This window comes from Quercus robur, chromosome 11 (assembly GCF_932294415.1).
Source record: "Quercus robur chromosome 11, dhQueRobu3.1, whole genome shotgun sequence".
Taxonomy (NCBI): domain Eukaryota; kingdom Viridiplantae; phylum Streptophyta; class Magnoliopsida; order Fagales; family Fagaceae; genus Quercus; species Quercus robur.
In genome coordinates, this window is record NC_065544.1 from 20,923,002 (window position 1) to 20,949,445 (window position 26,444).

Below are 26,444 nucleotides of genomic sequence, written 5' to 3' on the forward strand. Positions count from 1 at the left end.
TTAGGGTAATATGGCATCGATTAATTTTTTTTTTTTTTTTTTTTTTTTTTTTTTTTTTTTTTTTTTTTTTTACAGTAAAACGATAGAAGTATATTAAATCTAAAAAAAGGAATACAACGATTTTAGCACCTGAAGGTTGTACAATTAGAAGAACCAACTCAGTGGCTATCAACCTCAGGGAAAAAAACCAAAAAAAATAAAGAATTCTAAAAAAAAGAAAATAGAGACACAAAAAAAGTATAAAAAGGGGATGAGACCCACAACAGAGCTCATCGGTTGGAAAATGTCCCAGTAAGTCTCTTGTACTCTTCCAGAAGAGACGAAGCACCTTTAAAAATCATACAAGGAGGAGTCTGCACCTGCTCAAAATGGAACTTGTTTCTGGCATTCCATATAGACCACGAAACCATTGCCCAAGTCTCCAGCTTTGAGGTTGTTAGCCGCATCATCATCATTTGTGCTAGCTCATAGATCAAAAAGTTAGGGTAATATGGCATCGTTTAAAATTTTAAATAACTCTTACCTAAGAAAATATAATCTTAAATTTTATTTATCTATAAAATATTAATAGCTTCTTGTTGTTATTCAATTTATGGCAAAAGGTGGACATCAAGGAGGGCAGGAATATGAAATGGACTCCAACTACGGTAAAATTAGAGAACCCTGTTTTTGTTCCGAATTTGGATCCAAACATAGATCATCCAGACCAGTTTGTTGAAGACTATGTTTCAAATCTGACCAAAATTCCCATGGACCTGTCCAAACCATTATGGGAACTCCACCTCCTCAACATTAAAACCTCGGATGCAAAGGCAGTCGGAGTATTTCGAGTCCACCACTCAGTTGGTGATGGTGCATCTCTCACTTCACTTCTCATTGCATCTACTCGAAAAACCTCGGACCCAGAAGCATTGCCTACTGTTCCCATAAAAAAACAAGCTGGTTCAACCAATTCCAACACTACATTTTGGTGGCCATTATCCATTTGGTTTGTTTTGAGGTTGATTTGGAACACTTGTGTGGATTTTATGTTGTTCTTGGCAACTTTTTTGTTTCTGAAAGACACACAGAGTCCCATCAAAGGTGCACCCAAGTGCGATCTGACTACTAAACGATGCCATACCACAAATTTCAATAACCCTAACTTTTTGATCTGTTTGAGCTTTTGTTTTTGACATATTTCTGTGTTAGAGTAACAGTAAGGGAGAGGTGGGTTACGGCACAGTAACGGTGAGAATCACAGGTGGGTAAAGTGTCAAAATTTAAACCATGGGTAGGTACATCAAATTAAAGACAAACCATAGGTGGGTAAAGTGTAATTATCTCAAAAATATAAGAGGGATAGAGAGAAGGGGCTGTAAAGATGGTTTTATAAATTTTAAGTATTAAAATAAATATTTTATAAATAGGAAACTATTTTAAATTAACGGAAAATATTATAAAAATATATATTTTTTAGAGATTGTTTTTGGTTAAAATTTGTTGGAAAATAATTTTATTTTATGTTAGGCTAAATAAAAGAATTTAAATACAATATGAAAATTATTGAAAACTATCTCAAATTTAAGGAGGCCATCAAACATTAAAAAAAAGAAAAAGAAAAAAAAGACAGAGATAATTTTCTTTAAAATTACTTTTTAGAAAATGTTAATGTCAAAATAACTCTATTAATTTTTTTTCAATTTATTATAAAAATTAGGAATTTAGCTTTACTATTAATTTTGTTTTTTTTGGGTAAAGTGTTACTATTAACTTAAGCTTTGCCAAAATTTTAAAATATTAAAAAAAAAAAAACTTTAATTAAGAAAAGAATCTCTACACTAGATAGTATCATCTACACTATATAAGTAAAGTTAGGCTAAAAAGCCATGGTTGTACCAAATAACTACACAAATTACAATCATATTTTTTTTAGATAAAAAATAAACACAACTCACTTGGTCTTATCAATTTTTTCTCTACTACTTTATCACTTCTTTTCTTTTCAATTTTTTTTCTATTAAGATTTATCTAAAAATGAAGTAGATTTAGATAAATCTCTGGTCACTAATATTTTTTTTTAAGTACTCTATATTAGGTTTTCTTAATTATTTAGAAATATCATCTCTTACTAATTTGCTGAATTTTTGTTTATGGCTTGAGCAGCATTTGTGGGTACGAGGCAAGGCTGGGTAAGATTTGGTTGGTCGAATCTATGTGATGATAACTTTGGTTTTGGAGGTTTGTCATGGGGTAAGATTTGGGTTTTCTGCTTAGGGAAGATTGGCTTGGTTATATGAGTTTGGCATTTATCTTTGTGGATGAGATGGGATGGGATGGGATGGGATGGAATTATGGAATGATTGGTTTCAATTTTTGTATTTTGGGATTGTGGAGATGATATTGTCGGTGGTGGTATAGGTTTAGATGAAATTTTAGTTTGAATTTAGTATCATTGAAAACAAAATTATAAAGAAAGAATTAAAGAAATCTTAGGAGTAAAGCATAAGGATAGATCAAAACAATTTTATTTTCCATTTTTCACTTTTTGTCTTTGCAAAATTGGCTAGATTTTTATCTTTCAGAATGTTTTTCATGTTCTTTTGATATTTTCACATTTAGAATTATTGTCTTCAAGTTGGATTGTTTGGTTTGCTAAGAGGTGAGGCTTATTGCTAAAATTGATTAGATGAAAAGATGCTCATAGTGAGGTTCTCAACTTATTTTTTGAGGTATTGGTAGATTATATTAAGTGAATTTGAAGGATAGATTACCAATTTGTTTATAAAGTGTAGTGAATGAGAACTTTAATGGTCATTGGTCATTCATAATAGTCCCTAAAAAGTTTAAGGGATCCAAAATTTTCTTTTCATTTCTTTTGGGGATATTCTTGAACATTTTTTTTTTTTTTTTGGTTGTGAAGTCTTGAACTTCAACTTGGTCACACTGTTTGAAAGTATTTTTACTGCTTTCAAATCAAAAAATTTGCCAACTAATTGCATATTCTCAATTATATGTTTTTTTAGTTGAATCTTAATTTATGTGTTTTGGTGTTACAAAGATTATTTGACCAAGCCAACAGGGGCTTGGCTAAGTGGGTAAGGTTTGGACGCTTCATGCACCACACCTAGGTTCAAGTCCCGCTGCTCGCAGGTTTTTGTTGGTGGGCATCCTTAGTGGGGTTGATCCCCCACACGAGCATTATGAGAAAAGACCCTCCGTTGTTGCTCGACACCCTGCTCGGGGGTTTAATATAACCATAAACGCCCCCATTTTTTTTTAAGCAAAAAAAAAAGAAGAAGATTATTTGACCAAGCTTAAATGCTTTTGCAAGTTGTTGATGTGCAATCTTATGACATTGGTAAAAGGAAATGGAAGTTATTGAATAACAAATGAAAGTTTGCCTTTTTCTGTGCATTATAATTATCTAAGATTGCTGGTTTCCAATGGATAATTTGGTCACTTGCCCAAGACCGTTTGTGACTAAGAAGTTAATGCTTAGACATTATGAATAAAGAACTGAACGTTTTAAGAGAGTGAAAAAGAGTGATTGTAATATTATTTTAGAGAAATCTTCTTTTTTTTTTTTTTTTTTCTCTCTCAATTGTTGCTTCCTTTGCCTCTATGTACTATTTACCACAACTATTTTCTTTCAAATGTAAAAGCAACCAAAATTATGAAAAAAGGCATATATATTGAAATACACAATTCTAAACAAGTAATCATCTTGTCCAAAAAAGCTACCAATCATAATTCAAAAACTTAGTGGTAGGATCCATTAGTTGATTTTAATTGGCCATCCATGAAAACATAATTGGTTTCAATCTAATCATCTTTAAAGCATTTGACGAAACCCTATGCTAGAAGTAAAAAGTTAAAGTTAAAGTTAAAAAAATTAAGAATGTAAAAAATTTTGTAAGTCACCATCCATCTCCCTCTTAGTAATGGATCTTGCTTGCATTTACTTTCTTTTTAATCTTTTTTTTTCCTTATTGAAAAGTAGGACAACTATTTTATTAACTAAACAACCCTTATTTTATTTTATATTGTTTGTATTAAGAAAAATACGGCCTAATCAGTACCCTCGTTGAACTGGCGTGTTTTGCCAGAGCCAAGGGTGAATGACTTTTTGTTTTGCCATGGATGTGGCCTTTGTTCTTTCTGAGCCTAGCTGCTATGACAAGTGAAGGGCAAAAATTGGTAGTATGTGTTTCTTCAACTGTAGGACATGCTAATCTTTTTCTTTTTCCTTTTTTTTTTTTGGGGGGGGGGGGGGGGGGGGTGGAGGGCTAAAAGCAGGACATGCTAATCTTGTTAGTATTATATACGAACCCTTCTCTTGATGTGATTTTTTTTACAGGTTCTGGGATGGGTTGAGGCAGTAAAAGAGTGAGTTTAGTGAATTAGAAAATGTACTTGTGATGAATGTACTGTGGACATTCCATGTGTGTGATTTTGTCAATTATAGATTTGTTGTTTCAGGATACTTTCATTTTTTGGTTTCTATTTTCAGTATATGTTCTTTGTTCTTGCAAGATAATTTTTAGTAATAAGCTGTTTCATTTTTTTAGGAGACTATAATATTTTACCGTCCTAGCCTGCAAGAACTTAAATTTCTTCTATACAAAATTGTTTCAGCTATTTTGTAGGGTGATTCTGAGATAGGGGTTAATTCTCTTAAGAAAGAGTCTTTTTTGATAGCTTCTTTTGGTCACTTGATTCAAGATGCAATAGTTTTTGCAGTCTTTTTGTAGTATTAGTTTTTTTTCTCATGTACGTCATGATAGAAGCTCTATAGCTCACAACATTGCTAGACATGCAATTCATGTCACAGGTATTCTTGGATCAATGGAAGATGTCCCTCCACACATTTTAGCTTCTTTCTCCCAAAAAAAATAAAAATTTTGGGAACTACTGATTGATTATTACCTAAGTTTTTACCCTGTCACTAAGCAGGAAACTAGTTTTTACATGCCTTGGTTTGATGAGTAATCATTGACCTCACTTTTAGTTTTAGTGTTTATCCTCTTGTGACGTAGACGTACCACACCCAAAGTGGATAAGGCACCCTAATCTAATTGAACATTGGATTTGGAATTTATGCACACAATGACACTGTAACTCTCACATTGTGACGAAGAGTAATCCTGGTGAAAGTGGTAGCTCTTATTTTCCCTTATATTTGTTTATTTTTGGATGAATGAAAATATATATTAAGAGAAGACTTGGTACAAGGCCACATGAAGCATATCTGCAGCAACAACAGAACAACTAGACATGATACTGACATATTTGAAGCAGAACAAAACTCTTGTCAAACTAAAGAAACACTTTAGCTTTTCCTAATGACACTGTAACTCTCATTGTGACGAAGAGTAATCCTGGTGAAAGTGGTAGCTTTTATTTTCCCTTATATTTGTTTATTTTTGGATGAATGAAAATATATATTAAGAGAAGACTTGGTACAAGGCCACATGAAGCATATCTGCAGCAACAACAGAACAACTAGACATGATACTGACATATTTGAAGCAGAACAAAACTCTTGTCAAACTAAAGAAAGAACAAAACTCTTGTCAAACTAAAGAAACACTTCTAGCTTTTCCTAATGAGATCTTGATTCTTACGAGGACATCGAACACAATCACACCCACACACAACCGAAAAATAAAACGTGTAGCTCAAACACAACAGCACTACTACGTAGGACTCCCTGGCTTCACTTGGAGAACAGTTAGTTGAATATTCCAGACATTACACATAGATCTCTTCATACTAGAGTCTTTAAAATTTGCACTAGCTACCATCCCTACACTAATCTCCCATTTCTCCACAATCTTTTTTGAAAAGCTACATTCAAGTTTCAAATAGCTTTCTATTCTAAATAGATAATTTGTTTCTTATAGCAAGCCAATTGATAAAACGTGTCTAGGAATGATAGTAGAAAATGCTGTCTGTTCTAGGGCGGCTATAAAAATGCCCAGAAACCCTAATCTGTGCTAATCACGTAATGAGGTGGCAAAATAGTGATTTTTGTCAAAAATAGCAAAATTTAGATAATTGTAGAAATTGAAAATACTATCTCTAAGAGACGTCCCAAAAAAAGATAGGATCTTATTCTAACTTTTAAACTAAAAGTTATTAAGGAAAAATAAATATTACTATAAATAGCAAAAACACTCTTTTCAGGTCCTTAACGAAGGAATTTGCCTAAATTTAGGTGATGATCATGACTTTTGTCATGAGTCTGGATCAGAATGCCATTTTCCTTCAACTTGCCAAATTTCATGCAATTTCGACATTTTCTCCCTAATGGCATCTACTAGCGCCCCTTTGATCTTGCGTTGTAACTTTTGGTGCCCCTGTTACTCCAGAAAGGCATGTGCTATTTGTTCTACATCAGAAAACCAAATTAGCTTCCACCTATTAACCTCAGACTACCTCAATCAAATTTGATTCCAGGTTTCTTAGCTTGTATAAATTTTCACCTTGGCAAGAAGCCAAATAGATCCATCTACTTCTCCAATGTCCCCCTAAGGAAGTTTGCTCTGTATAGAATCATGAGAAAACTAAAAACTCTTTTATCTCCCACTTTTCTATCCCCTCCCCATTTTCTATTCTCCCACTTTTCCATCTCCCAACCAAACGGACCTAAGTGGGTTCCAAACATGGCTTTTTTCCTTCAATAAGTTGAAACTTTTGTCTTAAGATTTCTTGCAGCATCACATGCTACTCTGTAACCATACCCAGTGCAAAGAATATCATTAGGATGCCACAAATCCAGCCACAAGAGATTATTATTATTTTTTTCCATCCCCCATAGAAGATCTTATAAATTGCCTTGTTAACTTTCTAAGCTTGAGGAGTTTCCTCCATCCCCAAGAGCATTTTAGAGAGATTTTAATAATTATCCAAAAGGATCTTCCTTTTATCAGGTTTTCTTTATTCCAAGCCACCCAAATTGAGCCCTTTGAGCAAAAAAATTCCATGTATGCCTTATGATTGTTTCCTTGTTTCAGTCCTCAACTCTCTTGAGCCCCGAAGGCCCAAACTAAAAACTCACCTCCCTCCTTGTCACACACAATGAATTCCAAGCTACTTAGTGAATCAGTTATAATTTCCACTCTATAGAATCTTCTAAATTGCTGCTCAATCAGCTTAATGACTTTCTTAAGCAGTATGCAGATGTTTCATCAGTATACCTGTGTGCTATAAGCATGAAGGATAGCAATTGCAGCCTCCCAGCAAAGGACAGTTTTTTTAGCTCCCCAGGAATTGATTCTTGCATCTTGGATCTAGGTTTCATTGTTTGATTTCACATATATGTCATTTTTATTTAAAATGTAGTGTTTCTGTTTGAGTCAATAGCATTTGAGTTTTAGATCAAACTAAACACAATGGTTGTAATTTTATGTAACTCAATTTCTAGACCCTCTTTTGTCTATTAACTTGTGCTATTTCTTTCTGCTGGTTTTTTAGGAGGGAGGACTGAAGATGTAGCAGTTATTGGTGTTATTAGAGGACCTGTCAGTCATTGGATTGATAGAACGCAAGGAAAGTGTTGTCATCGATTATGAACTTATACTTCAATCCCTGTAAAGCTTACAAGTAAGCCTTTAATCTGTTGAATGGATCAAGATAAATGTTATGATGTAGTTTGCATTTTTATTTTGTTTGCTGCGAAATGCATGCTAATTACGTAATCGCATTAAAGAGCTGAATAATCCATCTTGAACAGATATTTTTTACCCTTAACCACATTGATTGCTTTAAGGAGAAAGGAGTTTTAAACTTCTTTAGAACAGTTTAGCGTTGGCCTTATCTTCCTTTTATTTTATCCCTTGCTTTTAATGAAGAATGACAGAAACTTCATTCTAATCAGTGATGATATTATTTCTCATAACTTTATAGCATTGAAAGCTCATGCTGAATGCATCAAGCCATAAAGGTAGATCTGTTGACTTGCTAAAGGAGCAATATTTAGCCTTTTGGAAAATTTGCAGCACCGATATACTTTTTCTTTTGAGAAGGAAAAGACTAGGTTTATTATATTTTGTAAAAATGAAAACCAGCCATTATGTTCCAAGCAATACTCAATTAAATGAGAAACTTGGCCTTGGCCAAGATTAACAGAGTTGAGTGTTTTTGGTATTTTTGACATTTCCTTTTCAGGTTTATTAAGTACTAACACCAAATTATAATAAGGAGCAGTTACTTTTAATCTAATTTGTTAATTTTTTCTAGTTTCTTGCTTGTATATTGCTCTGCGTTGTGCTGTATTATCACTTTTTAGTTTTACATTGAAACGTTGAAATTTGAAGTTGCTTGCATTTCAGGATCCAGTGACAAAACACTGTTGGATTTGGAACGTATAAAATGCAGCTCAAGTCTTAAATCTTTTGTATTCTGGTTTTCTTCAAGGGATTCTGTAGAATACATATGCTAGTGTTAATTTATTCAAGAGGCTTTAAACTATAAGTATAGCATTTGAGATGTTTCAAAGATTGACAATTGTGAAGCTTCTTCATTTGTTGTATTCTGTATGTGTCCAACACAAATTGGCCTTCCATAACTCAACGTGCCTGGTCTACTTTCAGACTGGCTTATGTCTTAAACACATGAACTTAAAGGTTCTTCAGTTGTTGTGGACTGAGTGAATCCAAAGGTGTGCTATAATTTAATTTGTTTCTTGTATTAGATCGAATTGAATGAAGTCTTTGTCAAGGTGATGGTAGACCTGCATGTTCCAACTGCCATAATTGTTTATGCATATATTGGCAGCAGATGAGTAATGCTTGGTTAGCGTTTCAAAAACTAATTATTTTTAAGGCTATAAAGGAAAACGTCCTGTCTGGTGCTGGTTTTAAAAAGTTATTTGCATGCAGAAAAGCTATAGGTTTAAATTTCAATTCAGTAGTAGCAAAAATGTAATTTCTTTTGTCTGCCAAACTTTTAACTATTCTTATTTTTTCCATCACGAAAGGCAATACATCAAACACAACTGCTTCTGCTGTTGCTTTGACCATGACTACAACAGAGAGCACTAATTTTACCATGAATAGTATGACAAACATAACATTGATTATGATCATTCTAGTAGTTCAATCTGAAACTTTATAACCAACATTATAATTAAACTTTGTTTTAGTGTAAAGGTGCTCTCTTTATGGTAAACATATGATATGCGTAGGATAAAATCAGTGACGGACCTATCATGGGGCTGGGGGGCCATGGCCCCCATCAATTTTTGAAAAAAAAAATATTAGTATATAAATTTACACAAAATTTTAAATCTTGACCCTTAATATTTATTCTTGGCCCCCCTCCCACAAAAGTTTTACAAATTGACAAATGAAAACCAAAAAAAATTTTATTTGACCGTTCCTTTTGCCCAGTTGTACTAAGAATACCAAGATAAACCTTTAGGTAAACCAAAACACCAGCAAATAATTCATAAATCTAGATAATAATGAAAACCTTTAGACAAACCCAAATTACCAACAAACGAATAACATATCTGGTCTATAACAACAACAAAATACTAATAAACAATTACAAATCACAAATCCCTAACCAAATAAAATACAAACGCTCCAGCCTTCTTCCTTAGGTCCATTGGTGACTCCACAATTGGCTGAGGTATGGTTTCTTAATTTGTAGATTATGGGAAAGTATAGGTTTTTTTTTTTTTTTTTTTTTTTAAATTTTTTTTTAAAGAAAAAAGTAAAAGAAAAACCAATAATGATATTGTCACCTTGCCTTCTCTAGCATTGATATCCCAATTTCTAAAATCCTCAAACAAAAGACTTTGACCGGCCCCTCCCAAATTCGAGTCCTAGTTCCGTCCCTGGATAAAATGATTACTAAACATGTCCTTGAAATAATTTGGACATTGCAGGATGGATTTATAAAAGGAGAGGAACCAGTTGACTTAGCAAGATAAAAAATTCACTACCTTCCCAGTTATCATGGTATACATGTTGAGTACGTCCATGACAGTTGACTCAAAGTGTGTCATTGCACCATAACTCTGCAAACATAACGATCGGACTTGTTCAGCTTGCATTGGTTAGTAAAAGCTACATGCATGGCAGAAGAGTGGGATCAAGAAAAGCATTAAGAAAACAATTTGAGATCAACCTACTCTTGGTATAAAGCAATTGTCCACGGTCGGTTCACATGTGTCATAAATATCAAACAATATCTCATCAACAGGCCCTAGGTCAATCCCTACCTTAAGTTCAGTCTCAGCCTTCGCCTCTGTTGAAACAAATGCAATAATTTTCCCTTTGGAGCAACGTTGTGAGAATAAGAGCAACAGAAGAGATACCTGTTCAAGTGTTCAACCATAGAAGTATCACAAAATCAAGCTCCAAAGAAAACATAAGAGAAGAAAAGGAGCACCAGAATAAATAACTAATGACAAGTTATTGCTCTAATGGTATCTGGGAGTATCCAACATGGACTTATTTCAGTACCTTTCTTCTTTTCCTTTTTGGTGGTTTAAGGAACAGTAAAGTGGTAATAGTGCTAGTTGTAGGATGAAGTGTGCGCAGACTACAAATGCCCATATAACAGAGAGAGAAGCCTTTTTGCATGTATAATCACACAACTAAGGCCATTATAATTAGGGGCATTTGGTTTGTTGTGATATTACATTATTGTAATCTTATATTAATATAATCTCAATACAAGAATACAATATTACATTATTTAGGAAGGTGAAGAAAATGATAATTTTTGTGAAAAATGTGGGATTTTGCCATTTTGGCACACAAAAAGAAGCTGATAAAATAAAGTATCAACAAATAGAAGAAATTTGAGGCTTTCATGTTGATCTTTGGGTATTAACTGATTGGTAGTAGATTGTGAAAGTTATTCAGGTACCATGATCCTCCCCTAGAGTAAGAGTTTTTCTTGGACCATATGCTTAACTGAGCTATTGTTGGACATGGGGGGCAGTGGCCCCCCTAGATTTTTTTTTTTTTTTTTAAATTGAGTATATATATAATATACTACTTTTAGCAATTTGTTTCAATAAAATTGCACTTTATCTACTCAACAATATTATTGATGTTTTTGAAAGTTATAAAAAAAAAATATTAGCCCAAGCCCAAATAACACTCCCAAAACAAACACACGGAAGACACTGTACACACACACAAAAAAAAAAAAAAAAAAAAAAAATTCCTTAGCCTATTCTAACTAGCCTAGGAGGGCCAGGAGCAACAGAACACCCACACAAATCTCACAACACGCAGCAAAAGCAAACCAAACCAAACCAAACCAGGGCAGAAGCAGAGTAGCAGACCAGATCAGCACCATGCTGCCACCACCAGTCCACCGCAGCACCACCCAAATTTGGTATTTATATTATCTACATAATTTGCCACAATTTGTATAAATGTCAACTTGTAATTGAATTATATCACTTACATATGGGTTTATCATTGATACTTGGTGTAATTCAATCACTACTTACTACGTGTGACAATATATATGTCTCTAGACTTTTTGCTAGAATGATGATTTCTTTCCTTTTTAATTTTTAATGGTAGACAAAAAATCTTTTGAAAACGAGAGGAGAGAGGGAAATATTTGTGGATATGACATGTGAGCTATCTAGGTGTTATTGGACTGTTCTGTTTTTATTGAGCTTCGGTCCAAGCTTGAGATAAGAGATTGTGATTGACATTCAATAAAAATAAAGTTAATGGTTGTCTCAGTAAAAATAATGTGGCACTAATTACAATCTATTGTTTTAATAAATATATGAAAATTGTTGCGTTTACAACCCAAAACATGGGGAATCTACTTCTCTGTTGAACCCAAAAGCCGAAGTGCAAAGCCCACATGTATGGCACACCCACGAGCTGTTTGAAATTTATTGTATCTCTTCTTCTCTCTAGCTTAGTGGCGAGTGATGGCACACCCACATGTATGGCTTGGTCTTTATCTTATTAGCCAGCCATAGGCCGGTTAAGCTTATAAGAGAATGGGCTTAAAAAAAAATGAATGGGCTTGAATATTTTGACTAAATCACTCATTAAAATTATCTCTTAATAGCTCATTTTGTGTAAATAACAGCTACTAATTTAGATACTTGATCTATTATATTTATGGGTAACCCATTGTCAGGGAATATGGGGCTTTTGCTCTTATTTTGCAAAAATAACAGTAATATGTTTCTGTTTTGAAATTATTTAGATTTATGTCCTTATTTTGAAACTCAATTTTAATAAAATTGAGTTACAAGTAGATCTCGACATTAGCAATATCGAGTTTTATGCATATATTGCCACTTAATTAAAAAAAAAAAATTAAGTGAAACTCGACTTTATTAAAGTTGAGTTTTAATTAAAAATTTACATATAACTCGATTTTGAGAATATCAAGTTTTATACCGAACTCAATTTTATTAAAATCAAGTTTAAAAAACAGAGACACGGACCTAAATAGTTTCGAAATAAGGATATATTGCTCTTATTTTTACAAAATAAGGACAAAAGCCCAGTATACCCCATTGCCAACAGTTACTGTTCATTATTGTTTAGTATTGTTTACTTTTATTGTTCATTGTTTTATTGCGATTTTACTCATTCACTTTTGTGAGCCTATAAAAGGCATTTGCATCAGTTTTAGGGGTCATGGCTAAAAAAATTTGCCTACCTCAATTTTAAAGTTCCCTTCCCTTTCAAACATTTCACTGTATCCAAAACCTTTCATTGTATCAAAAAAAAAAAAAAAAATATCCTTGCAATATTTTGAAGTTTTTGAATGAACATCAGAATTTGAAGTACTATTCTAGTTTTCAGAATTCAAATAAGTTTTCATTGTACGAAAATAGATTCATTTTCAAGTTAATGTATTGCACAATAATTTTATTCTTGCAGCACACTTTCATCATATTCCATATTTTTTTCCTTGGTTTGTCTAAAATCAAAGAATTTTGACTCTTAGTTAACTTCATAATATTTTGCTACATAAGCTTTTGATACCTCACAATTTTATACGTCATTGTTATAATATATATATTAAAGCTAAAATTGAGGGAAGACCCCATTAAATTTTAAATTGGATAACTAATTTTACACCACGTGTCCCTTCTAAGTTTTTTTAATTTTTGTGCCAAATGAATGATGCATTAACATCTTACATAGAAGCCAAGAGGACCACAATAACGACACTTAAACCTCTTAAAGCCAAAAATTAAGAAAAAATCCAATTCAATTCCAAATTAAATTTTTATTGAAGTCTAATTTGATGCCAAGTGTCCAACTCAATTTCTTGGGTGCAGCTATTTACAACACTACAAAGAATCAATGAGTGCAATTAAAAAAAGTATTAAATAATGTAAATAGTGTGCAATTGTGGTTGTTCTTAATTTTTTGAGTAATGTTACAAGTACAAACTATTTTACAATATTTTTACAAAATGTTAATGTGGTCAACCTCTTATTAGTTTTCATCTAGACCTACTATTAATATCATTTTTTCATCACTTTCAAAAAAAATATATCACTTTTTCATTTACTAATAATCACTCACCATATCAGTAATTTGTAAAAAAATTTATAAAATAATTTGTATCTCTAGTGTTATTCTAATTTTTTATTTATTTATTTTTTTTTGTTGTTGTTGTTGTTGTTGTTGTTGTTGTGTGTGTATGTGTGCACTCACAAGCTAGTTTTCTTTAAATGGTAGAAAAAATAGTTCGAGGCCAGTATAACAACTTCAAGGCCAGTATAAGTTTCAATAAAAAAGGACTTGCATTTAATTGGTTAATGGTGGGGTGTGGTGATGAAATGACTTGCAAGACAAAGGCTGAAACTTAACAGCCTATACAGAAGCTTCATTGCTAAATACTAGCTGCTGCCCATTAGGTAAAACTACAGCATACAAATAGTGTGGTGTGACACTTTATTCTAGGAGCCATTTCACAACAAAAATTCAACAAATGTACAACTAAGAAAAATACTACTTAGTTGATTTGGGCTGATTTGGCATAAAAGCTTATTTTGGCCAACTTAGCTCCATTAAACAATAGTCAATAGATGTATGTAAAGACTTGACAAAGAAATTATCAAAAAAACAAAAAAAAGACTTGACAAAGAAAGTGATGTGTTGCTGTACAAAGTGATGTGGCAACTAATAACTCATCCCAAAAAAAGAAGGAAAAAAAGTTTGCTACATCACATGCATATCGCACCATGCTTTATGGATAAGAACGGAATATATTATTACACACTTGTTAATGTACATTTTTTGTACACATAGTATCCATAATTTCATGTTTGTTTTAATTTTTTATGTATATCCACAATATATAAAATGCATGATGTGTATCAACGATGTACACTAACAAGTGTACACAATGCCCTACTAAAAAAGAAGTTTTTGTAAAATCTCTATTAGTTGTAGCATTACTATGACGGAAGAATATTGGTTTTATTACTACAAAAAGCAAGGATATAAGGCAAGTCCGTTGAAGAGAAGTCTATCACAATCTCTATGTTTTCAGATAATAAAAAAATATCACTCTTTCCAATATAGCTTTAAATTCAACCATATACGCTATAGTAGAAATTATTGGTCATCACAACATAGACATAAGTCAAACTAGCTATTGCAGAAGCAATCAGTATAAACTACTGTCACTGTGCCTCCCCTTGCGTACTGTAGCCACTGTTAAAATGCAAAAGTTGACTACCCATAACCCATTGATGACACCTGCCAGCCATTTACAGTTTAATGCAGGGGACATAGTCAGCTGACCACAAACCTGAATTCTTGTTATTATTACATCAGAAGTTATCTCCTATCTCCTACTCTCTAGCCTAGTTGCGGATTATTTTCAGGGAAGAGTTTGGATTGTTGCAAAATTGTTATAATAATCTTTTAATAGTTGCCTAGTCCCTTTAGTTTATCTAGCTGTTATTTGAATAAAGCTTAGGATTGGATTGTTATCCACTTTAGTCTTTAGTTTGATAGGATTGATATTGGCTTTGTGATAGATTTTACCATATTGGTATGATAACTGTAAGTTTGGTGTGTTAGATGTCTAGGTCCTGTCACATTCTCTTCTTCTCTTTTAACGGTCATAAGGTCATATACATATATACATATATCACAAATATAATGATGCTTAACATTACAAATATTTGCAGCAGATTTCAATTCTCTTTATCTATATATATATATATATATATATATATAACCATTGATGAAGCCAATAAAGGTTATCAGACATTTTCCAAACTTAGCAAGCAATTGCTATAGGAGGCTAGGTCTTTCCTCAATGAACACTATTTCATTTGATTGAGGAGTGTTAATCCATTTTCACCCCTTAGTTCACCATAGCACCACAAGGCAGAAGAAGGGGTGCTTCATGTGGTGGTGGAGGTCATAACAACCTGTCAGTCAATGCTGGGTAATTGGTTAACCATTTGAAAAATGAGAAAACCCATCGTGCATCGGACATATATAACCACCCTCACTTACGGGCGAACCTCACAAGCATGGTACTCACCCCTATGTGAGAGGGTGATTACATATGTTGGATACAACATATACCATTTCATAAAAGAGAGCTTGTATTGTATATCTAGTTCTGCCAAAGGTTCAGACCCAAGTGGTAGATCAAACGAATTTAAGCTCAGTAACGCAGGTACTATGCAAATTTTGGTTGGTTAAACTTCAACAAGCACAAGCATTAACATAACTCGACTAGTCCCACCACAATTTGCAATTTTGCATGGATTTGTACAGTATAAGATAGAAGTCCCAACTCCCAAAACAAAATTTTGGGGCTGCTAGGGACTTTGATTGGTTTACCAGGTTCTTTATATGATTTTCTTAAAGATCAGAGCTGCATTTTGATTTGTTATTGAGTTTGAATGGGCTTCTTGAAGAAAACAACCACAAGCAGCTTCATTCATGGAGCAGTCTCAGAATTTTCATATTCTTAAGGAGAATCTCAAACTTCTATATGGCATTAGCACTCTCCCCAATTGCACTTCAGTATTGGCAATATTTCCACTACATTCTTAGACATCAAAATAAATTTGATATTACTAAAATCAAGAAGTGCAAGAGGACAAACATCATGCATTCACATGCATAAACATTTTGCAGTAAAATAATTGAAAAAGCATCCGCATTATATTGTACAGTATCAGCAGCCAAATCCTACCATTCTATACACTAAATAGTAAATACAGTGAAAATTCCACAATAAACAGAATAATAATATCCAACACAAAGATCAACAACACAACAGAATAATACATTATGTCCAGAATTAAACTGGAAGCAAAATTGCTTTATCTTCCTTACTCTACTGAGCACGTGGAGGATATTTTATGCAGTCCTGAGAAGACAAACTCTGACTGGCTACCAGCTTCAGAATTTACAGTTAGAATTTCCGATGATTGCAATGATAGTGGTAGTTAACATGCTAGTAATGGTGTATAACAACAACACTAATTCAAACCAAAAAGAGAAGAATGTACATCACTTCTTCAAAAGCTTCTGCGAGAAAATCCTCTTAGAATACGGGCTGTTGCGTGAAATTGCTTTGTGGGACTCGATTGCTTCTACCAATGCATTATGGATAGGACCCTAGTTCGTAAGGAAAAATCAGGACATTATTAAAGGATAAGATGACCAAAGTCTTAGATGTGACTAACAAGATTTATGGACAAGAGAGTTTAAAAGTATACAGTATACCAAGGGAGAGGGGGAGGGGGGGGGGGGGGGGGGGGGACACACGAGCATGTGCAACAACACTAAAGAGTGACCACAGGGAGTTGCTTAAAAAAAAATGTTGATAACAGGCAAATGATTACCATACCTCAGAAACTCGAAGAGCTGTTTGAACAACATAGTTAGCATGTGGGTCTTGAAGCAACCGTTCAAATTGAGGAACAGATAGCAATTCATGAATAAGTCTTGATTGGCATTCATTATTAAATACCATAAGACATTTTTCAACCACATGGCTGCCAAACTTTTGCTTTGAGAGGTGTACATAGTTCCCTTCAAATTGAGAGATTAAATTTGAGGTGGCAGAAGGGATTCTCAACTCCAAGATGAACTGAATGACATAATTTCTGCCAAAAAGAAAACACAGAAGTTGCATTCAGAAGAAAGGGTAGAACCCCACACACACAAAAAGGGAAACATATTGCACCAATCCACTTTACATGAAACAGGTGAGCAAACTATCATTAATTAATGACAGTTAAATATGGAAACAATTTTCATCTTGAGGCCACAGATCTACTATTAAGCTAATTGTTGATAAATCACAACTTGTCTCAAATTTATCTCAAACTATAGATATTATTGGCTTAGTAGTTCCTAAGGCCTCATGATATCCATGAGATCTTGGGTTCGAAACCTCTTGCCAACATCTTGGGGCCACCCCTATGGGATTCCTCTTTGTAATAACGTGGTGTGTGTGGGACAGGGGGACTGCATACACCCGAGTGAATAGTCACATACTCAAAGAAGTCTAGATACCCTCATTTGTCAAAAATAAAATAATAATAATAATTGCCTCTGCTTTTCAATAAGCTTTGAGGACCAGAAGGTTCTAGTTCTATATATATTTCTCCTTCCAAAGAACAGGCCACCAATAGAAAAGGTGCTTTGTTAAAATATACAGCAAATTAGCCAAATTACCAAACAAGCTCAGTTTACTCAAAAACACAGTTGAGAAGAGCAGGTTGGGTTGGAAGAGAAGAGAAAGATAAGAAGGTAGTTGTGTTATAAACCAAATCATGAACCTGAAGCTCAGCTTTTCATTGAGCTTGTCAGCTGAATGATTCCCCAGTTGCATTTCCCCAAGGAAAGGTCACAATCAACGCTAATGGACTTTATAGGATCAAAACATATATATTTTTTCCAAATATGTTTTCATTATGATAAGACATTTTATTACAATGATTTTAACAAGACGATAATGTTCACAATTATTACAAACAAATTAGAATTTGGATTGGAATACGAATGATTCAAAAAAAGTTGTTGATAATACACACACAAAACACACACGCACACACCATGTTAGAATAATAGTTAAATGATTAACTTCATCAACTTAAGCTTTTGGTACAAGCGGTAATCTATCATGGAATCAAAGATGAGATGTTGAGCTTGAACCCTATTCCCACTCTACCTTCCATTTAAGAAATTAAAATTTTCATGTGTTGGCCCACTTATTGAGGGGAAGTCCAGGCTCACACGTGAAGGGGAATATTAGAATACCAATTAAATGATTAAATTCACCATTTTTTTTATTATAAATAGTGATTAAATTCATCCTTTCCTAACATCTTAAGCTTTTGAGACAAGTTTTGATTTATCAACCATTAGCTTAATAGTAGATCTGTGCCATATGCAGAAGCTCCTAAATCTGGAGCCTGAACAAATATTTCTAGTGTACATGTCTACAACATTTCCATTTCATTAAAAGCTTGAACATATGTGTGTAGCTTTGGATTGATCAACTATCATGAATTAATGACAGTTAAATATGGATACAATTTTCATCACTGAGAGAAACTTAAACAAGAAGAATTTGATTTATTGATTTTCGAACAAAATAACTTTTCTTAATATGACTACTAGTAAAAATAGTATTTGAGTGATATTAATAGAGCGGTATATTTTCTTTAATTACCCATAAGCATCTTGAGAAAGCAGAAGTCCATTGGCAGAAATTTCTGCGACCAAGTTCTCTCGATGCTCCCCAATTGAATGACTGATGCATCTTTGCAAAACACAACATCCATGTTGATGAATTGCAATGTCAACACAATACTTTGCAGCAGCAACAAATATAAACTGCCAGATACATAATAAGAAAAGCAAGAAAGTGTAAATTTATATGAAGAGAAAGAACGACTAAAGAAAATGCAGAAATGGCAAAAAAATTATTAGTCTAAACACCATTTTATTTGTTCCCACTAAAAATGGCACACGGATATGGGGAGGGGAGAGTCTATTACTCTAAACCCTGACAGGCATGCCTTTTTTGCATCTAAAGGCTTTTATTCTTTTATTATAATTTTATTCAAAGAAAAAAATAAATACATTCTGATTCATGAATTTATTATCAATTATCATGCCAGCTTAAACAGATTAGATGCCTCAATCTTGGTACAAAAAGTAAATTACATTTGCTGGTAAGCAATTGCCTTTTTCTAATGCCACATCTAACACAATTCCTTACTAGACTAATGAACTAAGAAACTAAATTAGATTGTTTGCAGACTCTTGCAGAGCAGTTGCATTTAAGCTGTGACAGAGCTGTAACAACTCCATTTCTTAAATTGATAAAAGCTCTTTATCATTTTATGTTGATACTACGATTCCCACAATGTCTAGCACACATTAAGAGGGTGTGCCCAGACTACATATTAAAACTAAAGGAGCATTAAACTAGGTGCACATGACCCTGAAAGACAGATACCACTTCAATTAAATACATATAAGTTTTTATATATGTAATAAAAAGCCATTAAAAGAAACGAGGTAAAGGGGAACAACCCTAACATATGGGAAGTATACAAAGGAAAAGCACAATCGACCACTTCAACCAAATATGGCTGATTACTGTATTGTCCATTGATTTCTATAAAGTAAAGTCCTTTTCCTTCTTTTTCTTTTAATCATAAAATGGCAGGATTGAGTCAAATTTTTTACCAAACTAATCAACACAAAAACATGATGATCCTAGTATTCCTGCAACAAATTGTGATCGTTCCTTCTCTAGCCATTGAAAATTTTAATTTTTCTAATGGCAATTATGTTGATATGAATATAAACTACTTTTCATATGAAAACCTGCTCTGTTTCAATGGGTAAATTTATATCTCCTACTTCACCAATTATTGGCAACAGCTTGAAATGTTTCCAATATAGAAGGAGGGGTTTGAGATTCCAGCAACTCTTGTGCTGGAACCACAAGTAAAATATAGGATGGATACCATAGTTGTTCCTTCTCTAGCCATTGTAAAATTTAATTTTCTAATGGTGATTCTGTTAGTATAAATATAAACTACTTTTCATATGAAACTATTATCCTATATCATGTGTTCTGTCAAGGACATGCTCTGTTTCAATGGCTAAATTATATCTACTACTTCTCCAATTATTGGAAACAGCTTGAGATGTATCCAATATAGGAATGCTTCACAAACTTCTGTCATGAAGGTCCAACAGCTTGAAATGTATCCAATATAGGAGGGGTTTGAGGGATTCCCCAGTGGTTTGTGGTACCTAGCAATAAATTAAAAAAGGGAACCAATATAGGAATGCTTCACAAAATTCTGTTCTTGAAGGTCCATCTATCAGGCCACTGAATTCTTCATTGTAAAATACTCTTGTTTTTTGGTTTACAACACTTCTGCTTTGATGTGTTTGCAAAAGCTTAGGTCTGAATCATGGCTAAAATCTGAATTTAATTCTTGTAAGACTTCGAGGGAAAGAAAATGATGTAGAGGAAGACCCAAATAACACTATTTGTAGTAAAATAGTTCATGTTAATTAAGAAGATAACGGAAAGTATGATTTTGGATAGGATAGAATGGCAAAGAAGAATATATGAGGGAAAGAAAATGATGTAGAGGAAGACCCAAATAACACTATTTGTAGTAAAATAGTTCATGTTAATTTAGAAGATAACGGAAAGTATGATTTTGGAAAGGATAGAATGGCAAAGAAGAATACATGAGACTAATACCAAAGTATGGGACTAAGGTTTGTTGTTGTTAAACTTTAGTGAGGACCAAAACAATATTCAACTAAATTATTAAAAATTAATGTAGAGTCTTCTATATGTTGCAACCAAATTGTGAGCTCTCATGTCATGATCTTTTCATGGTAACTCGGTTAGTTATAATGACCAAATTCTACACCTTAATAGCAATTAATGATATCATAATTTGTTCTCAAATGACATTTAGTTTGATAAATGTATCATTGAAAGTGTAAGTGGTGATAGATTGGGAACAAACATGATTAGAAGCCATCAGGTAACTAGAACAACTTGATGATTATTGACCATAAGAAAACAATGCACACTTAGAAGAAAGCCAAAAGGCATGTCATTGTCCTTCATGCAAGTACAAATGCCCCATTACATCAATCAATTAATAAAAATCTCAAACAGTCCAAATGCTCTATTGGTTAACTTAATTTTCTTGTTTGTCTAGTTACTTTGAACTAAAAGAATTCTTAATATGGCAATCTTGTGGACTGTCACTGACCATTCAGGTATAAACATGGCCATTTGGATATTCTGTTGAGCTAGTGAAATTTGATGACTTAAACACGTTAATATGAAAATGTATTGAAAGCAGAGGAGTAGCAACTCAACTATCTTAGATTATGTTTTTCAAACCAATAACTGATCTTGGCATGTGATTATATCTGTTTCTGAACTAATATTTTGCATAATAAGAGAACACCACATAGTAAAGCAGAGTGTTATCAATTATTTAAAGAATCACATATTTCAGACAAATACACAGGCTTGTTTATACAAGGTTGGAGGAAATCAAATTTAATGCAGCAAAAGCAAGGTGAAAAGGTTTAAAATTGCGCATGATGATTAGGATCATAAATTAAAAAAAATTTACAGATATGAGCAATCGGGCATACTAAAGCATATATTATAAACTTTTTGGATAAGTAGTAAAAATTATTTTGATAAGTCTAAAGCATATATTATAAACTGAAGACCAACCATGGTAATATCACATATATGTTTAGCATGCATTTGTGTAAACTCAAACAACTTAAAAGAAAATTAAAATGTTCACCTTGTTATCTTCATGACTAAGGCATTGCAAGCAACGCTGGATCACATGATTTCCATTCAGGTCCTTGATGAGAGCAAGAAACCCTGGTTCAAGGGCTGATATAACCAGTGAAATCTGCTGCCTTGTTTTGAGAGTCTCAATCAGCTTCTGTACCACGCGAGTGCTGATAGAAAGAAAAGACATGTTAATGTTGACAAAAAAAAAAAGGTGATATGAAAATTTTAATATGCCCTTGAGTATGACTTACCCATGAGGGTTTAAAGAGATTCTAACAAGCTGCCCTGGTTCTGCAGTTACCATAAGCAGGATCTGCAATCTCTGTTCTTCATTACACACATCCAACAACTTCTGCATAAGGTAATTCCCAAATGGGTTCACCATAAGTTCAACTACATTGTTGATGATCTCATTAAATACTATTTGCACATCTTTTGGGGTACCCTCATCAAAAATCCTTTGTAAAAATCGACAGCCATACTGATCCTTTGCTAGCAAATATATGTATCCTTGAGCTTCTGCCAGAGAGTTATACTTAGGTGGTAGAGAGAATGGAAAATTTATCCTTGCACTTTGAGCATTGTCACAAATTTCTGCACTTTGGTGCCAGCCATCTAGCCGTGACCTTTCTAGATGCTTACTCATACCAATTTCATGTAAGGCAACCTTACTCCGACCCCTTGAAGGATTGAATCCCTTGCTGACTGAATGATTTAAAGCTTCACCTTGAATAATGAAACTCTCATCACTAGTAAGAGACTCGAGACCTGGTTGTGGAATTCTAATATTTAAAGGTGTCCTAGTCCTCCCACTGGATAGTGGAATGCCCAAATGTAGCGCGTTTTCAACACTCAAATGAGGCCTTGAGCTAGTCATTTGAGGAGTATTGAGCAGATTCAGTACACCTCTTGCTTCATTCAAAGTCATTCCGTCTTGCTGAGCATAGAGTAGAGACTCAGCCATTGGAAGACCACTCAAAGAAGTGGTGAAACTGGATACAGGACTTCCTCCAAGGTAATAGTTATCCATCTGCTCCTTTGTATTCTGCCATGGAAAATTCATTGAGCTATTGCAGTGATTAAACTGAGGGAAAAAGTTATCAGCCTGTCTGGGGGACACCCTTGACCCCAATAAACTGCCCATGTTATGTTCTTTCTGCAATCCTGACAATGCTGGACTCATCTGACCATCAAAACTCATAGCATTTGATGGAACAGGGGATTGAAATCTCATGTAATCAGAAAATCCTCTCCTGACATTGTCATAGTCCCCATGTTTGTCAATAGTGGTTTGATTACTCCCACTGAAAGAACAATCACGATACAGAAGCCTATCCCGGTCTACCGAGGAATCTCTAAAATTAGAAAAATCCTCTTTCCCATTGCTAATATACACATTACTAAGATTCCTACACAGACTCAGTTCATCAATCAAACTCTCATTGGTTTTATTCCTAACAGATGAAACGGGTATTTTGGAATCCAACCATAATCCATCTGGGTAATGAGAATTTCCACAGGGCATGTGGGGTTTAAGCTCTTCCGATGGAGGTGTGGTAGGTGATCCATTGTCAGAGAGAGAATTCCCACCTGAGCACAATGTTGATGAAGAGCCATTTGAATGCAAAGACAACATACTCACAGGAGAGGAGGCACATGTATACTTATTATTATTATAATGACATGAAGGATCATCAACATACATACCATTCAAGCCATGACCAACAAGATGAGTATGGTTATGTTGTTGATGCAGATGATGAGGATGTGGACGATGATGATGGTGATGATTATGTATATTGTGTGATGTTGCATGAGGGATCTCATCCAACAACATTTCAAGCTCCTTATCATTCTTCATCTTCTCTCCAATCTCAAAACTCTTCCAAAAAAATCAAACAAGAACAACAACAACAACAATACACATAAAACTCCGCACCAAACAGATAGAGACCACAAACCAAACAAGTCCCAATCTCCAGAATCAGAAAACCCACATCAGATATCGATTCAAACTGACTAAATAACAAATACCCAGAAGAGATTACCACTTTTTATCATCTGGGTAATGGTTTTTTTTTCCTTTTTTGTGATGATGGAAGAGAAATTTCAATTACATTTCATTCCAACAAAATTCATGTCATTTGGGTTTTGGGTTTTTCTTTTGTGAGGAGTTGGTGAAGCATGCAAAGATTGAAGGGATTATTAGATACGGTTATTACCATATGGGACCGTAGATATACCACCCTGTACGCTCTCTCACGCCATTAAAGCTGGAGAGCAAGAGACGCTATAGCCTATATAGGGCCTCTAATAGAAAACAAATACACATCTATTTTGTTTTTTGTATATATATATATATATATATATGAATTTGAACACTCGCACACACATCCAAAAGGCACAAAACACACACTGTGAGTCTCGAAACACAGTATTCAAAGCATTTTACTTTTAATACTTTTCTTGCAAAAAAAATTTTTATGTGAAAATCATGAAGCTGACACTCTTTAAGGATGCGTGTATGACACGCACGACAGTGACAGTGGGTTCCTTGTAAATGAACAATTGTTCTTGTTTGTCTCTCCGAGCTGCTTCAGTACTTTGACTGATGGAGGCTTAAAATCTTCTTAAGTCGCGTGGAGGAAATAATTTATGTTTTAAAGTTTAACAAAAATAAATAAAAATTAATTGATGATAAAGATTTTTTCCTTTGATTTTTCTGTTATTGATATCTGTCTATGTGTCCTATTTGCAACAACCCTTTCCTATTCTATTTCTCTAATATCGGTTCTCAGTGAGAAACATGCGTGGTACGCACACTTAAAAAAAATATATAAAAAGATGCATAAGTGAAAAATTATGTAAAAATATGTATAATATTGGTTAAAAATTAAAAATATGTGTTTGAGTGGTATACTAAATGGTGCCTATATTCACAGTATTTTCACCACAAATTTTAAATAACAGGTTATTACAGGTTGTTATTAATAAGATAAAAAAGTAATTTTAGTGATAGATTCAAATTATAATCAATAATAATTATTGACTCTCAAAAAAAATAATCAATAATAATTAGACACCTATGATTTATTATAAAAATATTGTGGACGTAGCACTTCTCAATTTGAATTATTTTATATTTTTTTTTAGAAATTTCGGGTGACAAAAAAATTCCCCACTAACTTACTTCCTTGTCAAGTTGCCAGTTGCCAGTTGCCAGTTGCCACTATTCTCCCAAAAAAAAAAAATGTTGCCATTACCTTCTTTTTTTGTGTGCTAGGTAAGTGCAGGAGATTGAAGGTCACTATAGAACCCGAATACCAACTCCCCAAGATGGGCGGTGGTATGTTGCCATTACCTTCAATTCATTAAATTTATTATTTTTTATTATCATTAGAAACCATAAGATTTGAATGTAGGACTTATAAGCTATTTATCATCAAATGGTAGGTAGAATTTAAATTCAAGACTCTTATTCAAAAAACTTTACAAATTGAATTAATTTAAACTCACTGAAATTTTAAGTTGTTAAATCATTTTTTTATTTCAATAATAATAAAAATAAGGCATGAGGTTTGGGTCAATTGCAAAAATGACTACCCCCACCCAATACTCCCACATCATACAAGTAATCTTTATATAATTTTTCGCTCCGTTTGTTTGGATGAAAAATCTTGTGTAAAGATACTTTTTCGTGTTTTCCAGTGTTTGGTGGCATAAAAAAATATGAGTCAAAGGAAAACCATCTTTAGTCAACATAAAAAGTATGGCTTATTTTTAGACATTGTTTTCCATTAAATTTTTTTGGAAAAAAACTCTATCTCACAGCAAGCTAAATAAGGGAAGTTGGGAAATTGTTTTTCAACTCATTTAAAGTTACTATCAAACATTGGAAAATGAGATAGTTTTATAGAAAATGATTTTTGAAAAATGACTTATTTTCTAGAAAACATAATTGTTGAAACAAACAGAGCGTTTTTTTATGGAAATAAATTTTTTGTTTGTATAGAAACATTGTTTTGATAAAATGTTAATATTCACATATCTATTAAAATTAGGGTAAATTACTTTTGAAATCTTAGAATTTTGGGTATGTTTTATTATTATTTTTTTGGTTGAGAAAAGTAGGGTATGTTTTATTTAAACCTTAAACTTTTATGGCCTGTTTGAAAGTTTAGAGAGGGAGGAGAGTAGAGAGGAGTAAAGGGGAGGAGAGTTGTAGGGAGGAGAGTAGAGGGGAATGGTTCCCTTCCACCTTGTTTGGATGTTTTTAAAATTAGTAAGGGGGAAGGGAGTAATTAGCTCTTCCTCTTGTTTAGAATTTTTAAAAATTAGGATAGAGAAGAGAGGAAATGATTAAAATAGACAAATTTACCCCTATTTGAAAATGGACTTGCAACATTGGTCTATTATTAATTTAGAAAGAGTAAATTGGGAAATTTATCTAGTCAATAATTTATCTACTCTACTCTCCCTCCAAATCTCTCCAATTTGGGGGAATTAAAAATGAGGGGTTAGAAGTGGTTGAAATCCCTCCAAACTCCTCTCCCTCATTCCTTAAAAAACTTCCAAACAAGGTAATTGAATTACTCTTCCTCCCTCTACTCTACTCCCCTCCCCCTCTTTTTTTAAACTTC

The 26,444-nt window shown here is 33.4% G+C and overlaps 1 protein-coding gene and 1 long non-coding RNA gene across 3 annotated transcripts; one reads left to right on the top strand and one right to left on the bottom strand.

The window, feature by feature from the left end:
- The first annotated feature begins 4,005 nt into the window (after positions 1 to 4,005).
- Positions 4,006 to 8,715, top strand: LOC126707166 (uncharacterized). The gene is made up of 3 exons (XR_007648848.1): positions 4,006 to 4,182; positions 7,459 to 7,587; positions 8,316 to 8,715. It is a non-coding gene; the product is annotated as an uncharacterized LOC126707166 (long non-coding RNA).
- A 7,350-nt stretch (positions 8,716 to 16,065) lies between these two features.
- On the bottom strand, positions 16,066 to 24,139 carry LOC126706497 (pumilio homolog 1-like). Of its 2 annotated transcripts, XM_050405995.1 has the most exons (5): positions 22,056 to 24,136; positions 21,809 to 21,971; positions 18,664 to 18,827; positions 16,831 to 17,089; positions 16,066 to 16,598 (listed from the first exon to the last, which is right to left on the bottom strand). In XM_050405995.1, the coding sequence occupies exons 1-5, from the start codon at positions 23,663 to 23,665 to the stop codon at positions 16,491 to 16,493; spliced, it is 2,304 nt and encodes a 767-aa protein (XP_050261952.1). In that variant the 5' UTR covers positions 23,666 to 24,136; the 3' UTR covers positions 16,066 to 16,490. The 2 variants fall into 2 exon arrangements, with proteins under 2 accessions (XP_050261952.1, XP_050261953.1); XM_050405996.1 differs by lacking the exons at positions 16,066 to 16,598; positions 18,664 to 18,827 and having other exon boundaries at positions 16,881 to 17,089; positions 22,056 to 24,139.
- Between the last annotated feature and the right edge of the window lie 2,305 nt (positions 24,140 to 26,444).